Raw genomic sequence first — 27,353 nt, 5'->3', positions numbered from 1 at the left:
ACCTCATTAGAAATCTATAAATAGAGATACTTAGGACAAGTAAAGGTATCCAAATCTAAATAATCTCCTATCCAATAGTCATTTCTCTTACTCCTGCTTGAGCATGGAATCAGTGAGTTTAGGAGGAGAAAATTCTGATTAGATGAAAAGAATTTATTGTCACAATTTCAAGGTCAACAAAGTCAATTGTTAAAGGGAATTTTACCCAGTGTGTTCATAACGCCCACTGGCCAAAAATCCATTTACAGCATTGAAGAAAAATAATCATTAGAAATTTCACCACAGTAACAATCACAAGGCTCTTCATAACTTCGACCTTCCTACAAAAGAACAGAAACTTTTCAGACTAATTTAGTGGACAAATGAGGCAAAATGTCCTGTCATTGAGCTCCGGTAGAGAAACTGTATATGTTCTACAGTCCAGAACCAAAATATGTAGATGAGATTATCTCGGTGAATTTCAAGTCCTAAATAATAGCTGTAACATCTTCAGTATATATCACATTCATAATTCGAGTTCTGAAAGTTCAGTATGGTGTCCACCTGAGATAGGCAATTTTTCTTTCTCACCGTTTGGCTTGACGTCTGCAGTTGTCAAAAAATCGGTAATTCCAATCACTAAAAACTATTGCTCCACCTACAGAACCCCCAAAATGTTCTATCTGCAGTCTATTCATTCAACTATCTTACTTTTTGCAATAATGGATAGATCTCATGAATATGAATTTCCCTCCAATAATCTCATCCTTGAAGCATTTCATTTGCCACTCACACTTTCCTCAATCTCAGGTTCAGGAACACTCTGGCTCTCCGATTCGGGTTCCTGACGATTATCAAGATCCTTGTGGGCATCAGATGGTTCACGAGTAGAACTGGGGTTTAAAACCACCATCACTGGATGACTGTTAACCACCTCAGTCTTCCTTGGGGTTGATGACTCATCCTCAATGTCTTCCTCCGAAGCCACATATGATATGCCAAACCGTTGCTCATGAGTTAGTCCTGGACAGAACCCCTGTCATACATAGAGAGGATGATTTATAGCAAAAACATTTGCAATAAATTATCTAGCTTAAAAGCCAACTTCTTTCTTTTTCATATGTTTATGATACACCTCTAGTAACATTCTTTTTTCATGCCATAAAGATGGACTGTAATAACACAAAAGAGTTTTTACTCTAATAAAAGATAGTAATTGTATGAAAAGATAACATACAAGATCTCCATCACACGTTCCCAAAAAAAAAAAAAGGCCTCAGATTCTTTATCAAATTTTCCTATAAGAATGTCGGGTCCAGATACAAAATCTAAACTACAGCGAAACTTAAGAGTTTGCTATCAACATTTTTTCTTATTCGTGTTTTTCACTCTTCAATTTTTTCCAAGGACTGTTCGAGAGCCTACTATTTTAAAATAATATTCTTGTTTTACAAGGTTCACATAATAAAGAACTATCTTTTGGACATGCATATTAATTAAAACCTAATTGGGAATGTTATAAAGCTTTTTTTATATTCCTTATACATTACTTGTTAAGCACTTATCTTATTTTCAGATAGAAATGGAAAAACAAGCGGAAGATAGATGAGAGAAAAAATTGGGCTGTCCACCATTGGTTGTAGTCTTCTTGATAAAAATTGGTTAAGAACAGAAAAACGAAAGATTAAAAATTATAATAGAAGGAAGAACAACAGACAATTGTATCTAAGATATTCATTTAAAGCAACGTACCTATAATGAAATGCATCATACAAGAACTTACAAAAATTTTCAAGAGGAATGCTTTCTGATAAAATTAGAGAAGGTTCTGTCATGATACTCAAAAGAATAGATACTGTATATGTTTATTGACACTAAACCACGTAAATTATAGACTTAATTGTATCAGAGGTGCCAAACATATCAAAATAAAAAAGGAAACGTAAGATCAATAAAAAAAATACGAATCTGACCTTAATCACTCCTGAGATAGGTGACTTTTTCAATCTAGAGTGTGATAAAAAGTTGGAAGCATCAGGCTCCGTGTATGATTGACTTTGATTAGTTTCCCTGGCGTCCTTAGAAATGTCTGACACAAATGTTTCTGGTCTCAGATTACTGCTTCTGCAGTATGCTCCAAAATATGAACAATGCTCCCGTACTAAAGATATTTGTGGTGTAGCAGGCAGTAAGTGGCCTTCTGTACTGAAGATATACCTGCAAATGAATTTTTTTTTCCACGTGGCTGTGAGCATATGAGTGAGGGAGAGAGAGACAGAGAGAGAGAGAGCAACTAATCAAGCGGAGGGAAATGAAATAAGACTATATGCATTTTTTTAGTACCAGGAGCTGGAAACAAAAAATAGGAACGCACTACTTCCTGTAACTCACTTGTATGGACCATTCTCAACAAGGTTATCTGGTCCAGCAGCTAAATCAAACAGTAGCCACAAATATTTAACCTGAATGAAATAGGCACAGTATGAGGGAGAAAAGAAAAATCAAATTCAATTCATCAAATAAATATTAGAGAAGGGAAAAATCTGGTTGTCTTTTGGGATTGTTGATGCATCCATATACCTCCTCGAGGAGCCAATGTCAATTACCGTATATTCATCTCAAATCACAGGCTACTAGCTGCTTTTTTCATATAATTTAAGCTTATGCTTGCTTTTTGTTACCCTCATTTTAAATCCTTTCAAAAGCCTCTACCCCCTTTCTACTGTTCTCAAATTAAAATAAACTCATTTCATGAATGTTCTCAAAGTATGTTGATCGAAACTAACACACAGTGGGCTACACTCCTTTTATACTAAAAGGGGGGAAAGAGAGCCCTAAAAGTACTCTTTTATGTAATGTACGAAGAAAAGATGGAAAGATCGCAGGGGAAAAAGCTCATCTCCTTGCTGAAATTGTGTAATGTAAAATTAGGACATTTATAGGGGAGAAGAAACTATTAATAGACTTGGAAATCAGATATTAACCCTACCATCTCTTCCCAAATGATGTTAATGCTCAAAGATATTATAGCCACCATTTTCTATACGGAATTGGAGCTTACATGATAGTTGAAAGCTTAACTAATATTTGCTAAACAATACAAAGATCCAAGGATAACTGAACTGTGCACTGTCAGTCAAAGAAAAATTATTCCCACCCGAAGTTATTAACCTGTAGAAATTGGAGTTTGAGCTCCTTGGGATGTATAGTGTAGAGATTTTAGCACGAACACTTGATTGTGAGATCACAAAATTTGAACTTTAGACTAATAATACAGGTCTTACAGTCTCCGCCAAGAAAAAGCTTTCCATGTGATCTTCCTGCTGGTGAAACTCTACATCCGATATATGGCAGTACCCACAGGTACATCGAGCCCCATACTGCAAGCTAGCTAGCATATCCCGTCCGGCATCTAGATATCTACATGTATAGTTTTGATATATCTCAGTTTGAATGAACACTAAAGAATTAATAATAAAAAGATACCCATGCATTTGCTCCAATATGGTTTGTTATGTATATTGACTGGAAAAAGGACAGAAACCAGAATATGACAAAACCAACCTAAACATTGGTATGCTAGTAATTATCTGAGACTTATTATGGTAAAAGATTGACACAGTCAAAATCCACAAGCTATCTATTTAAAGAAATAGGGGACCAAAACAAAAAAAGGCATAATGAAGGAACAAGCAAACTTTTAGCAAAATAATATCAGAAACCAGCAGGAAGCTTAGTTGTTAAAGAAAGAGAATATCTTTTACCGAGGAAAAATTATTCTGAACAATCATTATATTCCTTATTTAAAGGGGTAACAACACAAGTATAAGCAGTTGTTTGAACAGAGAAGTAAACAGACATGGCTTTCTACACTTTAAGATAGAACATCATTTTAGGAAAACAGAATTTTTCCAGTTGGTTTGGCCTTTGTGATAATGCTTCAATTCAAGCATGTAACAAGGTTCCCCTGATTCATGTGCAATATGGTAATGTAGAAGCGAATTATTCATTACAATAAAAGTCAACCTGGGATTGCGGGTAGCTTTGTACAGCCAATATGTGCTCTCTATCAATTCTGGACGCAGTGGATAGCTTTTCTGGCCTTGCTGCACAAAATATCTAAAGTTAAAAAGAACCATTGGTAAGATAGTGATGTCACTGAGGAAACTGAATTTACAAGTACTAAGGAAAGCATCTAATAAAACAAGATATGCATAGGCATAGCCGCAGCCCCGGGGGGTTATTTAACAATGTATTTGTTCTTTATCAGCTCCTACTAACTTATAAAAGCTAAAGCTAACACATCCACCATAGTGGACAAACAAATCATGCAACTGTTTAAAGCCCTATTAGCTATTCTTTGATATGTAACCGTTTTCAATTATTCACTTGTTAATCACAAATCATTTCAATCTCCTTGGCCAAACCAAATTTGTTGCTTTATTGCATGTCAATCCATATTTAGCAGCTTAAATATTAATTAAAGTGCAGTAACTAAATCAATGGATCACCAATTCAACTAGCCATATAGATGAATCCAGAAATAAATTTAAAAATTAACATAAATTGAAAATCATGCTAATCTGACAAAACATATGCCTGAATACAAACACGCTGCCCTAGTAGGAGTGTCCATGCATCATAGTTAATCCTTCTTTTTTCTTTCCAAATTTTTTATAGGGTGGGGAATAAGTAGAGAATAAGAGGAGGAAGCCCATGTTTCCTAGAACATAAGGTATTAGAATATGCATTTTGGAAATATATTTTTCCATTGAGAAGTGATAAGATGCTTAATTTAGCAGGCTGGTATTAGAAAGTCTCCCATTAATAGTACTTCATTTAAACCCTGCATGCTCAAAAATTTTCCAATAAAAATAAAATTAAACAATTAGTCCACCATCAGTCCAATTTCAGTTAGCCAGCCCAAACCAATTGCAAAATAATAGGTTTTTGTTTCAATTTTTTTAAGCCCAACTCAAATATATTTTGCACTTGATCTATTCACCCAAGACCCGTACATCTTTATTTTGGAACCGTAAAATCTTGTCCATGGCCATACCGGAGCCAGAGATCACTCCACAACCAAAAACTGGAGTTGATGAACTAACTTTTGTAATTTTTTCAAATAAATTATTGCTGTGGTTTGGTAATGTTTCTTCTTCTAGCCATATAGTGGAAAAGATATACATGTGCAAAAAAAACTAAAATATCAACTTGCTAGTGTTTGGTGAAATGCACCAGTGAAGATTAAAACTGAGTTTTATAATTTTTAGTGTTCAAACATGCTCAAAGGGCTAAAAAGTACTTGTTGATTATGATGCAATGAATGTTGATAGTTGAAAGACAGTGCACATGGAGGGCGAAGATGACACAATGAAGGAGCTGATGGTGGAAATGTGAGCCAGAAACACTAGTCAAGATATGAGGTGCAAAGTTGGGACGTAACATTTCCAAAATGTGTGTGATTTAAAGGGCTAGGAGACATCTGAAATTTAATCTTAAAATTTTGTCCTTCAACAGTAAAAAAGGTAAGTAAACTAATCTGAAAATAAAGTCATGCTACATATGAATAATATGTTACGTTTGTTATAAACTAGAGAGAAAAGATAATAGACATTGAATATATTTTATAGGGAGCCAAAAGCCTATATTTATAGGGGTGAATTAGTGATTTAAGAAATACAATAGTTATAATAACTAGGAGTGTAGGGATACAATAGTAATTCACTAATTAATGTAAATTTTACAAGAAGTTCATAATTTTCCATTAACAAAGGGTAAGTAACCAATCATAAAAGTATGTTAAGGAATCATTCGGTTTTGCAAATTTAAAGTAATATCCCAAATCTAGGAAATCAAGACTTTGAAGTGTTAAAATCTTATTGACAAAGAATTATCAGACTAAATTTTTAAGCATTGGACAATTTGACGGTATGCTTGCGATTTTCTCTTGTTCTAATTTGTAACAAGTCATTGTTGCTCTCATAAGCTTGCTTGCTCCAATTTCACATTCAATTTGGCGCAGGCACGAGCAATGCACGAGAGCACCTTGATTTGCATTTTATATTGGAGTATGGGTTAATTTAGGATTCATTGTTGAATTTTGAGGTAAGTAGTTGGATTTTTTTATATATGAATTTTTATTCATACATTAACTTTTTAAAAACTTTATCATCCAGCAACGCAAATTATGTGGGTTTAATGATACATTTAATGACCAGCTAATTCTGCCAATGCAACAAATTGACTGATATCATATGTATGAATAACAGAAACACGTGTTCTTGTATGCGTAAACTCAATAGATTGAAATTTCAGATATGAATTTAGTAACCAACCTGCACACTGAGAGTAGCTAGATTGAAACCCTCTGGAGTGAAACCATACCGTTTCCACACACTAAAAAAGGCAGTATGTGTTCTAATTGCAGGATCAATATCCCCAGCTAGAACCTTCCATAATCATCATGAGCATTTATATTTAAGTTAGTCAATATATAATTCTACAACTTTATCATTACACATGCCTAAAACGACAGAGAATATTAATTATAATCACCTGGAGGCCAGGCCAGAATGCCTGAAGGCTATTGAATAATGGCCAAACAAGGGCAGCAGAGTTCATGTTTACCTCAACATACCTAAAGGTGAACAACAGCATCATCTGAATATTATATATGTGAATAAGATGTGAAAAATGAAGGAAGAATAATAGTGGAATGAGCCTGAAGTTCACAAGATTGTAACAACCAGAAAATGTATTCACTCACCAAGGATCATTATAAAGATAGTGCATTGCAGCCCTGTAAGCTTCTTGAAACATAAACAGATACTCTTCATCGCCAAATAATAAATAAGCCTGTGCAAACAAGTTCATGGAAACAAGCATTAGACAGTCATCATTAAAAATGATTATCTTTGTCACATAGCTAAAACCTGAAACAACGTTCAGGTTATGGAATTGACCTGGAAGATTAATTTGACCAATGTTACGAAAACCGACCCGAGCATCAACCCGGAAGAAGTGAAGGGTGAAGGGTCAAAAGGTTCAACCGGGATCTAACCGAATGCAATAAATAAATAAATAAATACACAGAAACAATAAAATACTATGAAATCAAATAATATTTTTTAACTTACATATTAATAATTCATAATAAATCTATGTTTGTTAATGACATTCATTATCAAGTGTAATTCAAGTTAAATTTGAAAATTAAATAAATGAAAAGACGAAAGTGGATATTACAATTTAGTTAGTTGGGATTTTCAAAATCATATATTTGGCTTCGAAAATGGTTTTGATGGGCATTTTAACCTTTTTTTTGCTATACCACTATCCCACATTGGAAGTCCGAAAACTCTTGTCTTGAAAGAAGCGCAACTATAAGACCACTATCTCACATTGAAAGTTTATGAAATCATTTGAGAGAAGTGCATCTATAAAAAGAGCATTTCATTCAAAATTCACCTATGGGCCTTTGATAATTAGTGCATGAGGCCCATTATTAGAAAAAGTTCAATTTTTTTAAATAAAAATTAGTCCAACAGCCACCGGTTCACAAGTTCACCAGTTCACGGTTAAACCAATCGGTTCGACGGGTTGTGAGCGGTTTTTTTGCTAGTCAGTTATCCGGGCATGATTGGCCCAGTTTTGGATCTGGTTTCCAGTTCTACTAGTTGAACAGGCCATGCCGGTCTGGTTTTGATCACATTAATTTGAACTGCCACCAATAACATTAACACTAAAAAAGGACTGCAATATCAAAGTATGTGTTGGCACAACCTCATAAATGTTCATTCTCCATTTTGCCAATATAACAACAATTATTCATTCAATAATTTCTTATATTCACTGATGAAATGTCCACTAAAAATGGTTTGGAAAGACATACCAGTTGGATGAAGGGAAAAGGAAAGGAAAATGCAAGAATGTTATCGGTAACTTCCTCTATCTTCGATTAGAAGTAAAATCTAGCAAAACACTACACTAAAGCTTTCGTGTGTTCCTGCTCCAGCTTAGCAAATTACTTCATCAACCAAGCATTTCTACCAAAATTATTTAGTAACTGTTGCAGCAGCAGGAGGTTGCTTTGATTGTGCAGTTTGCTCCTCAGAAATTCAAAAAATAAACATCTTTGACAATAAAGCAATGGAAGTCGATGTTTGGCATTTAGCATTCTTTTTTTCTTACCTTCAATTTTCAACCAAACAAATATAGGATTTTTTATTTTTTATTTTTTTTTTCATTTCATTGTTCCCAATAATAAACTCCTTGTACTAAAAGCTCAATGGTTTTCTAAGTTTCAGGTACAAGTGACTGCCTTTACACGTTGCAGCAAACATAAAATCAATGCACAGAATTTTTCAATTCAACGTGACAGCTTACAGAAATTAAAACTACCATATTCCATCTGAAAAACTCACCTTCAGTAGATACTCATAGAAAGAGTCTATACTTGTTCCTATTCCCGCATCCTACAAATCGACAGAAATATGCAAGTTAATGCAACAGCATAGAGCATAACCTGAACCTAAAACATTCAGTTATGTCCAGCTTTAGTTTAACAACAATAACTTGGAAGTTTCTATGTCATAATCATTTGTCTCTTTCCAGCAAAGAAAAAAAGGTCCTTTGTTTCTTTCCCATACAACTGGAAGTTGCCAATCAAATCAGTATCAAATATGTAAACTAAACTGGATCAAATTAAACATAGTTATCCAGTGGCAGCGTTTCAATATCCTTTAAAAGTAGTAATTCAAATTAAATGTCAAAAAATTAAATTATCGCTAATGTAAAAGATAAAAAAACATTTGACTAAACAAAAGATAAGTAATATTTCTTATGCTAGTATTAATAATAATCAGAAACATGCCACAAAATACAACAAACAAGTCTCCTTTAAAATGGTTACCAGGTTGAGAAGTAACCTTTTGAGTCCATTCACCAGAAAAAACATCTATATGAGCACCAAGTAGGTTGATCTTTGAGCGTCGGGCCCATAATCCTTGAACTGCATTCTTTGTGACTTGCTCAAAAACTGCATTTTGATGAAGGAAAATTTGGAAAAACTGATAATCAGTACAACAAATTCTGAACTCGCCACCTCCTCAAAGTTACTTACAGAAACACAACAAGATTTGTTACACAATGCTGCAACACTTTTCCTGAAGTAGATTTGATTTTTTTCTAAAGATATAACATAATCCAGAATCTTTACTTTTATCAATTTTAGATGATTAATATTTAGCTTTTTCCTTACTGAACCTAAAATTTAGATCCTTGAAGAGAACCAGTTAAATTCAAAGCAATATGTTATAAAACCTCCAACTGCATACTTACATAAAAGATGACATTAAGGTTCTAATCAAGTGCCTCTTAAAGATAACCCACAAAGCACCATGAGACCATTAACATGTCTACTGAAAAATCTACTAAAAAAAATCCAATTTTAATCCATGCCAAACGGGGGCATAGACTCTTTAGGAAATTGAGAATAAGAAAATAATGGCGCGTATAAAGGTGAGACAACTATGCCCCCGTTTGTTTTCCATCTTTTCTCATTAAAATGAAAAATATGACTATCTATCACATCAAGCAACCAAATTTGAATTTCTATCTCTTGTATAGAGCCCGAACGGCTATATTTTTCATTCTCATTCTTATGAAAATGGGAAACAAACGGGGCCTATATGCTCTGGAGGATAATACAATCTCGATTGGCACGACTAAGATGCTGTAGTACTTACCTGGATCATTTGTCAAGCGGCTAAGCACTCCAAATTCCAATGTTAGGGTCCCACCACCAGCAGTTGATGTTATCTAAGCACATAATATCTTCAAATCAGTAACATTAGCAACAAATGAGTGAGATGGACAAGGAGAGAGATATAATTCTTGGTATAGAATGAATCCAACTGCCCATTAAATCATTTTTAAATAAATAGTTTTATATGATAAATTAAACATAAATGATTACATATCACCATATGTTGCACACAAATGATTGCATATCACCATATGTCATATCTCGAAATTCATACGAATACAACTCACACCTCAGACCCAGGAAAATTCACACTCTGACCATGCTAATGATCATGTATAGGAGTGCAACAGCATTTTTTCACATAAACAGTCTAACATACCCATCTAAAACAACTTGTAATCAGACTGAGAAATCTTGAAAATTTTGGCTTAAATTTCTCACACAGCAAGCTGGCTGAAATCTCTCAGTAAGTATCCATCCATCATATGCGCAAACAAGCTTAAATATGTTGTCTTGCATATTACACAAAGCATGCATAAATTATCTTGTGAGTTATCTTTTCATTTCTTGTTTATATACATTCTAACTAGCCATGGAATGTAAGTTTCAGCATTCAGACTACACTTAGAGAAATTAGTAATTACTTACATACCAACAAGAACAGGCATAACACATGGCAAGTAATAACAGAACACAAAATACTGTTCCTTTTACCCATGGTATCTTCACACAATAAGATTTATTAGAGGAATTAATAGCTCTTTAAGGGAAAAGAGAATACAAAGAGGATTTGCCTTGCTTTCATTTTCATCGACACCATGTAATAGATTAACTGACCCAAATGGAATTCCTGCAACAAATATAATTTATAAATGTCAGATGGAATATTACAGAGACCTCAAGAAAATAGATGAAACCTCCAAATTTATTGCACTTTTTGGGGATAAATAGCACACCATTTGATGAGTTAGGGACATAATAATCTATTTAACAAGCCAAAATTACAAACATTGGACTCTTATCTCACGTTTGCTTGAATTGCATCCTGAATCGACTTCTACTTTGAAAAGAACAGTAAGATGTATCAAAGTTGCATTTTTGGAAGGTTAAACATTTTATTAGAAATTTCCAGTAACAAATACACAGTAGTTTTGTAGTAAGGTTAACTTCCACATGAAGATAAATGCGAACAACTTCTAGTAATATGTCCCCTGAATATAGTAAGCCAGTGATGATACCTGTCGGAGTATCAAATGCTGGTAACATTCTACGAGCTAAATCCTCTGCCAGACGAAGTAATTCATCATCATACGAGGGTATTCTCATGCCCTGCAGTTGTACAAGTTTTTTGGGAAAATAAAAATATAAAAAAATATAAAACCTATGAAGTTCCACAGCATATCAAAATTACTCAATTTAAGTGTTTGCACTCTTCAACAAATATTCCTTTTCAAGCAAGGATGCCAAGGATAAAATCCATTTGTCATAAGACCATAAATATTATATGCACAATTTGGATTATGCCAACAAATAATAAAATTTTGATTTGTGAATTGGACTTTGTTACTGTAATTCTACTAAACAAATTGAATTAACAATGGCACATATTTGCAATTGGAAAACAGTACAGAACCTAGATAATGCTTTGCATTGATTACAAACTAGCAAAGCAGATTAAAATGTTTGTTATGTTCTATAAATAGTTCACCGGAAGTTGAATCCCCATTGTGAACATTTCACATTACATTGGTCTAAATTTCAGATTGAGTAAAAATAAAATAAAATAAAACATTGGTTCTTATAAAACACAGTTTGCCTCCATGCCTACCACATTTCTAAGACTAGATGAAGCTTGGATTCAGACATATACCGCCGTCAGGCAATCATACCTGTACCCAAGTAAATGAGGTTGACTTGACAATACAAAGAGGAATTCTTTCTTGTGCAAGAGAAATAAAGACAAACAACCCAAGATCATCTAAGCAGAATGATACAATTTGGGCGTTAAATGGTCAAAATGTGTCCATTGGCATTACTGTGATATATAAATCACTAAAAGGTAGTCAGCAGACCCAAAAGGGTGGCAATAATGATTCATGTAGCCAAAGTCATTTGGTGGCAACGAAAATTTAGTTTGTCATATGTTTGTAGGACGAATAGAAGTTCCACCTTCCATGAGCAAATAAAAATTCTGAGGATGCAATTATGTTAACCATCTTGCAGCAGTCAAAACAGAAAATCTTAGGGTGACTCCACATATACAGATTTTTCATGTTTTCAAGAATCCGTGCAGCAAACTCATGTTACTGCAGTGGAGAAAGCAACTTAAGAGGGAAACAAGAAAAAAGAACATGTAATCATAATAATGAAGATTCATATGTGTGACATAATACCGTGTTATAATCACTGGCCATGAGATGAGCAGAAAGCAAACCTCCAAGGATTCTTATCGTAGTTTCAAAGACAGATACTGTCTTATTCTGCAAAAGAGAGGCAAAGAACTCCAAAATTTAGACTGAAACTTGACTTTCAAAAAACAAATATGGCGATCTAATCTTTGAATACGCTCCTCCACACAATCAACTTTCAAGCTAGCAAAAGAATACAAGGGACGATGAACACATTGACAACCATGAGTGTCAGACATTTAACATGGCAATGAATATGCTAGTAATTTGGCATCCATAACACAAATGGAAACAACTTCTTCAATGCAACTCCTTTAGTTGGCAACATTTGCACCGAATGAATTCTGACTATCTCCTTTATAAAAGGACTAGCAAATATGATGAGGACATCATCTATTTTATTTATTTCTATTTATTTTTAGTTGGACTTTATTTAAGTTTTGGATTCTTATTTATGTAATTGGGCTTGTATCATCTCAAGCCCGTTCTAGTTAGGGTTTTTTCTTTACTATTTTAACCTAATTTCCTACGTAACTTCATTAGTTTTGGATGAATATGAATTATTGAGATTGGTTGTGGCATCTCCTTCCTCTCCTTTTCCTGAATTTCTGCTTCTTCTCCAGTTTCTTCCCCCCTTCTCTCTGGTTCTCCCTCCCTTTCTTGGCATTCTCTTCTCTATACTGCATCAAATTTGGTATCAAAACCGAATCTTGGGTACTTTCTCTCCTACAATCCAAAATCTCTTCCTATCTCCTTCACAAAATTTGTTGGAACAGCACAATTTAAAACGATTTAGCATAAGAGCAGCAGTTTTCATTCTTTCAATTTTCTTTATTGGTTGGAAAAAAATACTATTCACTGGTACTGTTCAAATTTCAATTTTTTTAGATTTTTCTGTAGTTTAAAAAAAACAAAAATTGTTCACGGGTAATGTTCACACCCGAGAAAAAAATCAGTTTTAGTATTTTTTTTTTTTCAATTACTATAGAGGAAAAAAAAGAAGAAGAAGAAGAAGAAAGAAAATCTTAACTGTCGTCTCATTTACTCTGCTGCCCATCCTAAGTTAATTGTTGCTATTACCTCTTCCTTACCCTAGTCTCAATGCACAGCAACCCAACACAAATATAAACCACAACCTAAAATAACCCTAGCCCACACTTATCACCCATTATGCAGACAATCCACTCACTTCCAAGCCCAATAAACACCCAACCCAGCCCACTTATCCCATATTATCTCAGCCCATTACACATAATAAACCTAATCTGCCTAATCCAGTAGCCAATCTATCTTAAACCACTTAACACATAGAAGAAACCCAATCCTCTAACCCATCTTTCACAGTCCATCTTTCACAACCCAAGTCCAATTCGTACCCATCTCTCTTCATCACTTCCAGTATCACCCGATTCCTATCCCAACACCACTCATCTCCAGCCGCTACCGCCTCTAGTCGACCACCAAATCGCGGTGACCGCAAATCGCGACTACACAAACCACCCCACCTAAATAATCGCCATCAACATCAGCAACTACAGATTAAAAACACTGCCATCTTTACATAACCACCACAACCCAAAGTCTAAACCTATCCTCTGCAACTACCAACAACAATAAGCAGTCGGTCTCTTCACACATCTCACCGCAGCAGAGAGACAGTCACCACAAAAATAAATATCTTACTACTTTACCAGATGCAATTGGAGTAAGTTCAAAAGCTGAAGGCATTGGGCACGAAGCATAGTACACAAGCCCGCTTGAACTCCACATGATAGCTACCCCGTCCAACCAGACAGTAGGGAGTTCTTGACCTTTTTCTTTATTGGTTTATACTACTGCTTCATTCTTAAATTGCATCAATTGAAATCTTTTTGTTGCTGTTATTTTGATATTTTAGCCTTAACCTATTTGACTGGAATAACAGAACAAATTGACCCCATTGTTCCCGATTACCCCACGTTATTAGACCTGTCATTTGTACTTTTGCTTTTTATTTTATTTGCATCAGCATTATTAACTTGCCACATTTGGACTTACGTAATCCCATTTTTAAGTTAATTAAAGGGAAAAAAGAAAAAAAAGAAAAAGAGAGATTTAAAAAAAAAATGCTCAAGATGTTATTTTCCATTGCTTACACTTATTGTTTATTGATCTCATCATTGCACATCATTTAGGTGATAATATAGTGCATGCATGGCGGTCCACTGGTCGTCTTATCACTTCTAGTTTCAGTACCCAAACTTGGACCCTTCACAATTTGATGCACTTGACAAATAGCAGCAATCCAAACCCAAATAACTACTACTCTTAAACAGAGTAAGACCCTCTCTGTTAGTCTGAACAACTTTAAGCAAATGCCTCATTCGATTGATGTTAATAATCCTGAAGTGTCTCACAATAGACGATATCGTCATCGACAAGGTAACCAAAATTATTTTCAACACGATCGTAGGCATAGAGATCAAGTTCGTGAGCGAGAACGAGGCCATGGTCGTCATATTACTCATTCTCTTCCTCGTCATAAAGAGCATTTCTTTAGAAACATTAAATTAGACACTCCTACGTTCGATGGTTGCTTAAACCATGAAATTTTTACTCAATGGAACACCCTTACACAAGGAAATCGGCTAGTAACTAAGTACATTGCTCAATTTGAGGAATTTCAAATAAAATGTCATATCGTTGAGGATGAGGCTCTGACCTTGAGTAGGTTTATACAAGGTCTAAGAGATGAACTTAGGCGTGAGCTTTTCTTTCGAGGTGTCAATACTCTTGATCACGCTTATTCTTTAGCCCGAGACTATGAGTTGATTATTAATACTCCATATGAAAGGCGTGATCACCATCGTTCACCCATCTCATTAGTGCCACCTCATCATAAGTCTGTCATAAAGCTTTCTCCGTCTAGTCTTCCTCCCATTTGGAAAAATAAGTGTAAAGGTTATGATAGTCCAAGGCCTTCTTTTCCATATAGAAGGCGTATTGACAATCATTTTTCTGTTTCATTGGCTCCACTTCCCCCCGTTAAACCCTTTCTAGGACCTCCCCAGTCTAATGTTGCTCCAATCTTGGAAAATAAGGGTAAAATTTTTGAAATTTCAAAAACTTATTCTCACTTGCTGTGCATCAATTGTAAGGACTTAGGTCACATCTCTTCCAAATGTCCTAATCGAGCCTTAACCATGGAAGAACGAAAGAATGTAATAGAGGAGCCATCAAAAGATCTAGTCTATAAACCTAAACTTGAAGATTTTGATAACTTGGATGATAATGAGGACACCTCATTAGGTAGCATCCGGATTTTTCCTATGACCCTAGGTATTGTACCTTTTGTTCTCGATACCTCTCAGTCAAGTGTTGTGTATTGTACCTTTATCCAACCCAAAGATACTGATGATTTGCGTAATCCTGCTTGGAATTTGATCCTCCCAACTGTTCAGATTGCATATAACAGTTCTATAAATTGCTTTATAGGTCTAAGTCATTTTGAAGTTGTTCTTGATTATAAGTCTAGGAGACTGTTAGACCTTATTTCCATGTCCCCACATGATAGTGTGTCAATGTTAGCTGAAGCATTTGTACATTATCTCCATAACTTGCATATTGAGATCAATAAACAACATAATGCAAGTAATGCATTATATAAACTTCAAGCTGATTCGCATAACAATATTTTGAATTTAATATTGAGAATTATATTATATTGCAAGTTTGTAGTGCTGGTCCTTTAAAAATTTTAAAGCATGTTGATCCAAATATACATGTCATTACTCTTTCATCACATTTTGGCTACCACTCTACTTTAAATATTGAGGACTTCATTACTTACAAATATCGTTTTACTTCCTTTGATAATTCATTTCTACTTAACTTTGTGGACCCCCAACTTGACCATGTTGATATTTCTACTTCAAGACCATCTGTCACAGCACACAAAGTTAAAATTGATGTTATTTTAAATGAATGTGTTGTATTGACCAATGATGGCAAGATTCAGTACTTGTGCTTCTTATGCTCCTCATTATGTACAATCATGTGAACATTTTGAAGATGAGGTACATGAGCATTGGTTATTTAAATTGGTTAGAAGAAAAGACCGCCCCTTTGGCTAGATCATATTCTTGGGAATAAGTTACAGTTTTTAGTACTATCAATCATGAAATTTCGGTACTTGGTTCGTTAGAAAGATCGTCCCTCATGACTTGATTTGAAGCATTTGGAGTATCAAATTGAATGTAGCCTATAGTGATCCATCAACTCGACAGGGCCGAGTTTTTCTCTCACCCCGAGAGAGTTAATGAGAACATCATCTATTTTATTTATTTCTTGTTGGACTTTATTTTAGTTTTGGATTCTTATCCATGTAATTGAGCTTGTATCGGCCGAAGCCTGTTCTAGTTAGGGCTTTCTCCTTACTATTTAAACATAATTTTCTATGTAACTTCATTAGTTTTCGATAAATATCAATTATTGAGATTGATTGTGACATCTCCTTCCTCTCCTTTCGCCTGAATTTCTGCTTCTTCTCCGATTTCTTCCCCCCTTCTCTCTGGTTCTCCCTCCCTTGCTATTCTCTTCTCTATCCTACATCAAAAAAAGTCCTGCTAAGCAATAATTACCACCTATTAGGAGCTGGTTACATGGTCCATATTAATCTTAATACAAATGATGGATTTTCCTCTACCTTTTGTTGCTAAGTCTGAAAGTCAAGTTAAGTAATGATTCCTGGGGCTCAGACATGAACAATAAAAATCAAATAAGAACTTTCTATCTACCAAAAATTTATATATATGTGTGTGTGTGTGTGTGTGTGTGTGTGTAAGAGCGACGAATATATGGTAGTGCTTGTGAGCACCCTGAAATGTGATAAAAAGTAGCTTGAATGTTTATAAACAGTGTATCAACATGAGCAAAACGTAGGCTTAAGACTTCGAAAAAAAAAAATCTACTGAACTTCAATCATACAAAAAGTTAAGGGAGTGTTTTTCATATAAATTAATATTACCAGCTAAAACCTAACTCCCATTATAAAGCCCCACGTATTTAGATACAAGTGCACTGTTGCTTGCTCGAGTACCTCTTAAATATCATATTCTCAAAAAACTCATGAAAAAATCCAGGCCCCAATAAACTGAAGCTAACTACTGCAAAAAGCAAAAAAGCATAACAAAAACACAGGTGGAAGCATGAACTGCAAGTTTGTTTTCTTATAAGAAAAACACAAAATCCTTACTCACAATATCAAATCGAAGATTTTTACCAATCCATTCAACAGATGAAGAGAAGTGCTCTTGATCACCAAGCAAGGCCAGGGTGTCCAATGAATCGATCTGATCAAAGAAATATACAGTTACTTAAAAATTCATTACTATCCATAGACATAAAACAGGAAAATAGCATCCAGTCTTACCAATGTTAATGCATACCCTCCTAGCGTATCTTCTCCTATGCAGGATAAGGGCTTCAATTCATCGTGTGGAAAAGCATGCTTCATGTATCCCTCAAAAGCATGATAGAACATTTCACTTACCTAAATAATGTATAATTATTTTACAATCTTTCAACGGGTTCACATTTTACTCAAGTATCTTACAGACCTTCAATATAGATGACTGCTTATTTCATGAGCCCTAAACATAATTAATTAAACCTAGAAAAAAAATCACTAAAAGTTGAATTCCAATCAACTTTTCAGGGCATTATTTATCCACATTTCATTCACTTTTCTTTTCTCCTTCTCCAACTCTATGTACACCCTCAAGCAAAATCAAATAATTCACAAATATATGACTCTCCAGATCAACATAAGTGCACAATTTAAATTAAATTCCACTAATAAAAAAATCAAAACTTCCCATTAAAAATACATTCTCTTTTTTTTTTTCTTTTTTTTTTCGTTTTTGACACTTGTTTAAAAAGTACAACAAACACATGAACATACAAAGAACATGAATACACCTCAAAAAAAAAAAAAAATTAAAATTAAAAAAATTAAAAAATAAAAAATAAAATAAAAATAAAAAATAAAAAATTTACTATTAAGCAATTTTATTTGAATTGTACCCAACTGAGGCACAATTCAATAAAATGTTTCAGGAAAAAAAAAATCACAGATGTAATTTATTTAGAATAAAAGAATTGAGGTGACCTCATCTCTGAGCTGCTTGGCTTCATCTTTAGTGACGCCTTCTGACAAAATTTTACATATAAAAACGTGAGAAAATATCAGAAGAATTAGCAACGTCGGCTTTCTCGGAGCTCCCATAGATCTGTGTATGTGTTTGTGCGTGTTTTCTTCGATTATATACGTACAGTTCCATCTGTCACTCTGTCTCCTACTACTAAACTGAAATCGTGGGAGAATAATTTTGAAAGCGTGCTTCCTTTTTTGGCTCCTAGTTTATAATGGCAACATTTGCATTATTGGTCATCAACCTATTACTCAAGTATTGAGTTAGTCCTTAAAACCTCGATTATAGCTACTAGCAGTCTCCAGAAATAGTCAAGTTATCTATGTTTCTCCTTTCATGTCTGAATTGTCGCTAAGAAAATTGAATTGAAGCATTTTTTTTAATGAGGGCCACTTGATAATTTTTTAATGATCTCCATTATTGAAAACTCTTTGTATTACCATAATGATAGGTAGATAGAATTTCTTAATACTAAAATTATGAGGCTTCCTACATAAATACATTTTAATTTACAAGTTGGTGTGTGTGTGTACACAGTGCCGATCTACTAAGCACCGTGCTTAGTTGGCAGTTCATTGAATATGGAAATATTTATTGTAATATATTAATGAAATAAAAAAAACAATAAGTCAAAATAAAATGGAAACATGGATAAACATGGTAACCAAAAAGTGGAAGAATAATTTATTCTTCTCATCTCTTCACATTGAAGAATAAAAAACAATCTCGTCACTCCCCTTTTCACATCTTCTTCTCATCTCTTCACATTGTCCTCTCGTCTCCTCCCTCTCTTGCCGAAATTACTCTGAAATTTGGCTTCACAAAAAAAGTGCAAAATAATTTCTTGTTTGTTGCACGATAGTGGATTGCAATGGTCTTCATCTCATTTTCAATGGTAAGTTATTATTTTGATTTTGATTTTGGGTGTGTACATTAAAAATTGGTAAGACGTTCCCTTTTTCTCCCCACATAGTAGCTGTTACCATATTCTATATAAATATCAATTAGGGTGTGTTTGATTACATTTATTTTTCATGAAAAATATCATTTTTCCACCTAAATTCTTACTTGAAATGTTTGATTGCTATTTTTTTCCATGGAAAACATTTTCCAACTTTTGAAAATATGCCTAATTTTCCTTGTTTTTAAGGAAGATATTTTCCTTGGGTGGAGGTGGTTTTTATTTTCCTCAAAACAAGGAAAATATTTTCTTTTCTAGGTGATATTTTCCATGTCAATCAAACACACTCTTAGTGTATGAAAGAGAAAAACCTTCCCATGGGTTTTTACGAATTATTTTCAAGTGTAATTTATTGAAATTTGCTGAAAGTTGATAGAATTTATTGGACTAGTTTAAAATGTAGCCATTGCAGAACTTTGCGCATGATAGGAATTTGCTAGAATTTAAAATGCAGTTTAATATGTTTAGCTTATTGGACAGTTTGCATAGCTGATTGTAATGGATAGATAGTATGAATTAATAATAATGGTTTTCTAAAATTGTCAATCAAGATTTTCTTATATATCCACTTGTTTAAACATATGGACAGTTATTTAAATTGTCGTTACTTTATAGGTTAAACTTAATTTTTCATGAAGGATGAGACTTCAATTCAAACATTCACACCCCAAGTTGCGAAGGAGCGAAAGCCTAAAGTTGGGCAAAAGTTTGAAATTATTGAAGGTGCATATGAGTTCTATTATACATATGCAAGAGAAGTTGGATTTAGTGCTAGATTGTTTAATAGTATGAAGAGGCCGGGCACGAACGAAGTCTTTTGGAAACAATTTGTTTGCTATAAAGAAGGAGAGATAGATGATACATATCAAAAGAAGTTTAAACACATGGTTGAACGATCAAGCAAAAGACATAGAGGAGTCATTCGGGTGGGTTGCAAGGCTAAGTTAACTATAGTCAGCCCAAAATCATCTATAAATTGGATTGTTACTAACTTTGTGGAATCTCATAATCATGCACTCACAACTCCTACAAGAGTTCACTTATTAAGATCTCACCGACATGTTTCAAATGCAAAAAAAGGCATTAATACAACAATTCTCAGAAGTAAATGTATCGGCGAGTCAACAGATAAGTTTGAAGGAGATTGGATTCAGGGGTCCTCAAAAATATTGGTGTACATAGAGAGACATTAGAAATTATGAAAGAGGTTTGAGAGAAGAAATGAAGGGAATTTATGCTGAATCATTGATTGAACTATTTTCATTAGAGAAGGAAAAAAATCCATGCTTTTATTTTGATTATGATGGAGACAATGAAGGAAGATTGATTAGATTTTTTTGTCTGATTCTTGCTCGAGACGAGCATATAACTTTTTTGGTGGTGTTGTTATTTTTGATACTACGTATAACACAAATAGATATGGGATGATTTTTGCTCCGTAACTTTTTTGGTGATATTGTTATTTTTGGTACTACATATAACACAAATAGATATGGGATGATTTTTGCTCCATTGACTAGAGTCAATCATCATTGTCAAACTATAATATTTGGATGTGAGTTTTTAAGTGATGAGACAATAGAGTCATTTGTGTGGTTATTCAATGTTGGTTGACTGCAATGCCTAAGGGTGCACCTCAAATGATCATCACAGATCAGGATCTTGCATTGACAAGAGCAACTGTCGAAGTTCTTTCAAATACTTCTCATCGCTATTGTACATGGCATATAAAAAATTAGTTTTCTGAAAAATTGAATACAATAATATATCAGGACAACTACCAGTTGATAAAGAATATTATTTTAAATTCAGAGACCACTAAAGAGTTAGAAGACCATTGGTCGAATATGTTGCACTCTATTAAATTGATAGATAAAGATTGGCTTCATCAAACATATGAGTTGCGTGCTAGATGGGTCCCTACATTTGTTAAGCATATTTTCACAACTAGAATGTCGAGCAGCCAAAGAGCTGAAAGTTCTCATTCATTTCTCAAAAGGTAAATTTCAAAGAAAAAGTCATTGATGAATTTTACTATACTCTTTACTAGAGCACTTAGACATCAAAGACATCAAGAGTTGATGGCTAATCATTGTGATATAATGAAAAACCAAAGTTGAAATCCTTTTGGCCAATGGAGGCACAAATGTTGAAGGTTTATACATTCAAACTTTTCAAGATGAGATTTTTGAAAGTCAAGCTTACATTTTAAATACATTATGTGAAGATGAATCAAGTGTGACTTATTCTGAAAGGGTGATAAATCTTCTACATGAAGATCGTGAAAACTTCTTCACAATAAGTTTTAGATATTGTACATTGTAGTTGTCAACAGCTTGAATGTGAAGGAATTCCATGTAGACATATGTTGGCGTAGTTTAGGGTCAAACAAATATTGTAATTGCCAACTCAATATATTCTTCAAAAGTGCAAAGATTGGTCAAGTGTGGGACAAAGATAATGAGGAACTAAATGATATTCCAAACCAATCATTGATATTAAGACATTCTAAACTATCTCAATTGTCTTCTATTTTGGTTGATGATGCATCTCTGTCCGAGGAAGAAGCTAACCTCTTGGTAAATGTGTTGGAAGTGCTTCGTAGAAAAATAAAGGAGATTAACATCAACAATGGTATTGAATAGGTATCCATCGAACAAATAAGTATTGAAGAGCTTGTAAATATCAATGAACCACAACAAGAGCAAAGGTGTGTGGGAAAAGATTTAAAAAAAAAATAAAAGAGACAGCAGTGAGTAAAGAGAGAGTTTGTCATGGATGTGGACTTCATGGCCAAACACACGATAAGCGAAATTGTCCAAAATTACTCGAAAGGTATTTTCTATTTTGTCATGTGTTAAGGCAATTATTTTTCAAATCCTCTGGGTCCAAATGGCGAAGATCCCTACGATTTTATTTTACAAAATTCATGTAAGTCATTGTATCTTCATTTGTGATAACTTATCTAGGTGTTGTATTTGTGATAACATTCATGTAGGTGGATTGGTTTACCTTTTATTAATTACCATAAGCATCTTTGTTTTTTGGATGCAAGTTTATACCTGCAGTGTTGAGAAATTATAAATTCTGTTTTGGAGTGTAGCTCGAAGCATTGAGACTCCTAGATGAACAAGTTCTCATCAACAATCCATCTGAGAGTTACACGGTGTTTTGACCAATCTTTGTAGTCATTTCTCACATGAAGGATATGAGAAGTTTACAGCTTAAATTTATTCTATCTTATGCAGTTTAAGATTGGAGGTTCATTATGTAATTTTGCTTTTCTAAATGTGCGAAGTAGTGAATTGAGTCATTTCTGGTGGACATTTGGGCTCTAAATGTTCATTCAATTGTCCTAATTCACCATAATTTGAACCTCCATTGGCATTAGAATAACGTGTTATGATGCTAAATCAAATGGAATGATGACAGGCCATTTTCATTCTCTAACTAAACTCTGCATAATGATTTTATCTTATGGAACTTCCAATCACGTTCCCATTTGACATATGTCTAAAAATTATTGAAATTGAATATTTCAAAACTGATGCAGATAGCCACACCCATAGAAATTATACACCAGAAAACTCAATGGCAAAATAATGGAAAATGTCATGGATGCAGTAAAGTAACATAACAAAATACAATGATGAAAAAAAATTATACAAATTAACCAACTTAACTCAGAAGATTAATTTATCTTTTGATCATGAAATCCAAAATAAATAGGCTAAGAGTGTTAAAAATATGTTTTTGAAATAGAAATATAATATTATTTGTGAATAAATTAATTGCTCACTTGGTGTTTCCACTTTTAGGCCTTGCTCGAAAAATAAATAAAGTAGAAAAAAATTATAAACAAGAGAAAGTGTGAAAATGACTTACTTTAACTTCGAAGTCTTTGAATTTACAAAGATGTCTTTGAAATTACAGAAATTGTGGAGAGATTTTTGAGTACAAGTGTGATAGTGTGCTTTTTTGTTTTTCTCGGAGTGTGGTTCTTTGTGGGTAATATGAGTATTTATAGACGCCGATACATCAAGTTTATTATTTTAATACTATATCACTTTACAAGTGTGCGATCTATAATTAAAGATAAAGTAATAAATATTGTACAATTTTACAGGTGTGCGTTTTAAACAACTGTATGAAATTATTAAAAACTTTTTTCTTCATTTTGACAACCTTATCTTCAGGCTTCCTCTTTTTGTTGACTTTGTTTGATAATTGAGTACTATTCTTTTTCTTTACGTCTTTTCATCTATCTATCTTTGCTTTGTGTTTTCTACATTCTCAATTATTGCACCTATTTGTATCATATGCAATTTGTATCACAAGCTTCTTTAAAAATATATAAAGAATATATCAATTTTCTCCGAAGTTTCTTCTCTAAAATGATGTTTGTATCTTGTATCCCCCAAGCCTCTCTAGCTTCCTCCTATGTTTCTCCTATGAAATGTAGATGAAAAGTCGTATTCATGGTCCAAGAATTAGGTCAAAAAATCATGTCATAATTGCTTTCTATGAAGAGGTGGAAATAATTTAGGACACAAAACCTTATGGTCAGAATTGCACGGTGCGATCACATAGTATAACGGTGTGTAATTGCATAAGCTTAGCTTTTTAACAGCAATAATCATGTCAACATTATGAATACACGGGCTATGCCTTGCACTCACTCAGGGTAATATTTTATCCTTTTTACATCTTGGTCCCTAAATTTTCTCATTTTTACAGCTCGAGACCCTTCATTTTGCAATATGGGTATTTAATCTTTAAATCTTTATAATTTAATCATCATCACCCACAATTGGTCCATAATTGATTTGAAGTAAGTTTGAAAGTTTTAAATTGAGTCCCCAAATTTTTTAAAATGTTGTATTTAACTCCCAAAACTTGTGAATCTCTTCTTATTGCTATCTTAACTCTGTATATTGATCAAATGTAATTCGATTGGTCTTTGTTTTCTTCGACTTAACTTCAATTTCATCCTTTTCAAGCTAATTACATCAAAGTTGGGGTTTTATCTACAAGTAACATATTTACATTAAGTTTGACATATCCGTTCAATTAATTGTTTGGTGATTTCTATTGACGATGGAAGAAATGGGAATTTGACACATAGTTACAATTATTGTAAAGTACGATGGGGAATAAAGACATGCCGCCATACTTTGCATGATTTAATACACCATATAGTAGGTCACATGTGATGATAAATTTATTTCTACTAGATAGAGATTATTAAGCGAATTAGGAACATCGGTCTTCATCTCCGAATATGTGTTGTCTAAATTTTGAATTGATATTAAAATATATGAAAGTAGGAAAATTCGAGAGCTTTATATTTATTATTTACTCGAGTTTCAAAAATGCTTCCAATTAATGAGTTGGATTAACTAGTTAATTTAGGCATAAATATCAGATTATTGCTATATTTGTCAGTCACAAATGCTCCCATAATACATTTGTGGTATTTTAGCGATCAAGAACATAAGCCAAGAAATGGGGATAACATCAATGGAAGATAAATTAAGAGTAAGAACTTAGATGCTTAATGTCTGTCTTACCTAGACCTCAAAAAGCTGTTATATTTATAAAAGGGACTTAATCCCATAAACGTTTATTAATAATACTTATTAAACGTGGCCTAATCTTGTTGCATTTGATCTTTTAGCTGATGCAATGATCAATCAAGAGAGTGACGAACAATTATTAATGTAGATGACCTCAAAATTATTAAAAATAAAGACTTCATTTCTTATTGAAGTCATGCTAGATATAAATATGGGTGGTTAGTTAATGTGTGAAATGCATTGTGTGACCAATTTAATGTGATAATGAAGGTATCTAAACCCTCGTAGACTAGTAGCTGCACAAGAATCATACGACTTTAGTAATTTAATTGTTTTGGAGAAATTAGCCCATAAAGAACGGTTAACTCCAAACAAACATTTCAATTTTGAGTATTGAGTTTTGAATTCAATTTAAATTTTCCATTTTGAGGGTGTATTTCAAGATTCATGATAACACATTTTGTCTATTTTACTGGAAAATTGTTTCTCAAAATAGAAAATAGAAAAATCCATTTGGTTTTGAATTTTAAGAAATTGTTATATATATTTTTTATTCCATGAAATTTGATTATTCAGTAAAATGGAATAATTTTATGTTTATATATTATCATGCAATATTTACATCTTAAATTTTGTGAATAATATAATATTTTTTTCGATGTAAAAGTAAAATAAAAATTAATAATAATTTGGCAAAATATAGAATTTTAATTTTTTTAGAGTTTTAGAATTTTATTCTTTAGATGTTTTTCTTCTATATATATATATATATAAATGTTTTTTATTTTAACATTGTTTTCAAAATTATATTTTCGAAAATAGCTAATGAAACAAATTTTAGGTATTTTGCAAAACTAAAAATTGAAAATAATTTCACTAAAGTAAACAAAATGCCTCCTTGACTTTTTCTTGAGAAGATATATTTTCAGTGCATGCTTCTGTATACGTGCATGAGTGAGTGTGTGTATCTCACAATAGAAACTATATGGAAATTGATGCTTACTACGAAATTAACCAAAATATAAACTAAAATCAGGAAAAAAAGCTACCAAAAAACGAAAACTAAAACAAAAATTAACTAAAAATTACAAATTTTAATAAACTAAAATCAAGAAACAAACCCAAATATATTATGTAAAGAGAAAACATAAACAAAATCTTACTCTGAACCATGAAATTTAAACTAAGGCAGCAGCAAAAACTACAAATTGAAACAAAAAAGGAATGAGTTTGTTGACCTCGATTTATAGTCGATGTAACCAACTAATCCCGGGTCCAATTGCATCCACATAAGCCTTTTTGCCTAGACACTTGGACAAATCGTTAGTTATTCATGACCTTTTACGATGGTGAGGGAGGCAATGACAAGCACTTCAATGATCAAGTCAGTCGATGAGAAGAAATATATTGAGTGTGCGACGTGCTATAGACGCATGCCACTAAATTGTTTGGGTACTAGGAGTGTGTACAAATACATGTAAGAGGATGAGAGAGCAATCTTATAGAACTTTTGAAAGTTAAAAATTGTGTTATCCTTAAGTTGATATGAGTAGTTGCTTTTATAATGGCATGGATGAAGTGGTGGTCGTTGGATGATTAGATATGTGGCTTCATCCTAACAACTAAAGCCTCCCACCTTAAGCGTCACTTTATACATCGTAGGACCTGCAGCACTTAATGTTATTTAAACTACTCTATAGTTTAGGTCTGTGTACATATGATGTAGGTTGACAAGAAATTATGCTCTTGCAAGAGTTCATATCAATAATTTTCATAAGATTTTTTGTGCAAAAAATCTCTTGAGAGAAGCGACTATGAAAGATACTCTTCTATGGCTAGGAGGTCTCTGCTTTGGCTCCAAACATGGCACTTCGAGTATAAAGTAGTGGGTTGCTTCTCTAGGTAGCTTGCAGTATGAGGTGCATAGCTAGGTGTTTTGCTTTGTCATTTTGATGATGTGGAGTGTGGGGCTTTGTAAGGCTTCTGAATGCGTGGACTTCAGAAGTAGGTTGTGGCTCTATTTTGAAGAGTAATACTCTAATGTGGTATGTATCTTTCCTTGAGGTGGAGGTCGTACCCAACATTGTTAATTTTGATACAACACAATAGTACCACAAGTCCAAGCATTGATATTTATATCATGGTTGGAGTTTCAAAAAATAGAACCTTTCATGGTGAACTTTGAGATGTTGTAGAAGTCTTTACCTTGCTGATTTGTTCTGAGAGGTCTCTGCTTTGGCTATATGGGCTTTGGCCCAGTATATAGTGCTTCAAGTATAAAGTGGTAGGTTGCTTTTCTAGGTGGCTTGCAGTATGAGGTGCATAGTTAGGCTTTTTGCTTCATCATTTTGATGATGTGAAGTGTGGGACTTTGTAAGGCATCTGAATGCGTGGACTTCAGAAGCAAGTTGTGGTTCTATTTTGAAGAGTAATAATATGATGTGGTATGTATCTTTCGTTGAGGTGGAG

At 33.5% G+C, this 27,353-nt stretch overlaps 1 protein-coding gene across 1 annotated transcript; it reads right to left on the bottom strand.

Annotated features, from left to right (window-relative positions):
* Positions 1-56: 56 nt before the first annotated feature.
* LOC111380255 (alpha-mannosidase I MNS4) lies at positions 57-18,487 on the bottom strand. Its single transcript, XM_023003769.1, has 17 exons — positions 18,305-18,487; positions 17,567-17,686; positions 17,394-17,486; positions 12,142-12,228; positions 10,987-11,077; positions 10,543-10,598; positions 9,729-9,801; positions 8,910-9,019; positions 8,406-8,456; positions 6,749-6,837; positions 6,538-6,619; positions 6,318-6,431; positions 4,006-4,085; positions 3,264-3,399; positions 2,371-2,441; positions 1,953-2,196; positions 57-1,015 (listed from the first exon to the last, which is right to left on the bottom strand). The coding sequence occupies exons 1-17, from the start codon at positions 18,419-18,421 to the stop codon at positions 758-760; spliced, it is 1,872 nt and encodes a 623-aa protein (XP_022859537.1). The 5' UTR covers positions 18,422-18,487; the 3' UTR covers positions 57-757.
* Between the last annotated feature and the right edge of the window lie 8,866 nt (positions 18,488-27,353).

This window comes from Olea europaea, unplaced genomic scaffold (assembly GCF_002742605.1).
Source record: "Olea europaea var. sylvestris unplaced genomic scaffold, O_europaea_v1 scaffold2113, whole genome shotgun sequence".
Lineage (NCBI taxonomy): Eukaryota > Viridiplantae > Streptophyta > Magnoliopsida > Lamiales > Oleaceae > Olea > Olea europaea.
The sequence above is the reverse complement of the archived record's forward strand: the minus strand, read 5'-3'. Positions and strand labels throughout refer to the sequence as shown.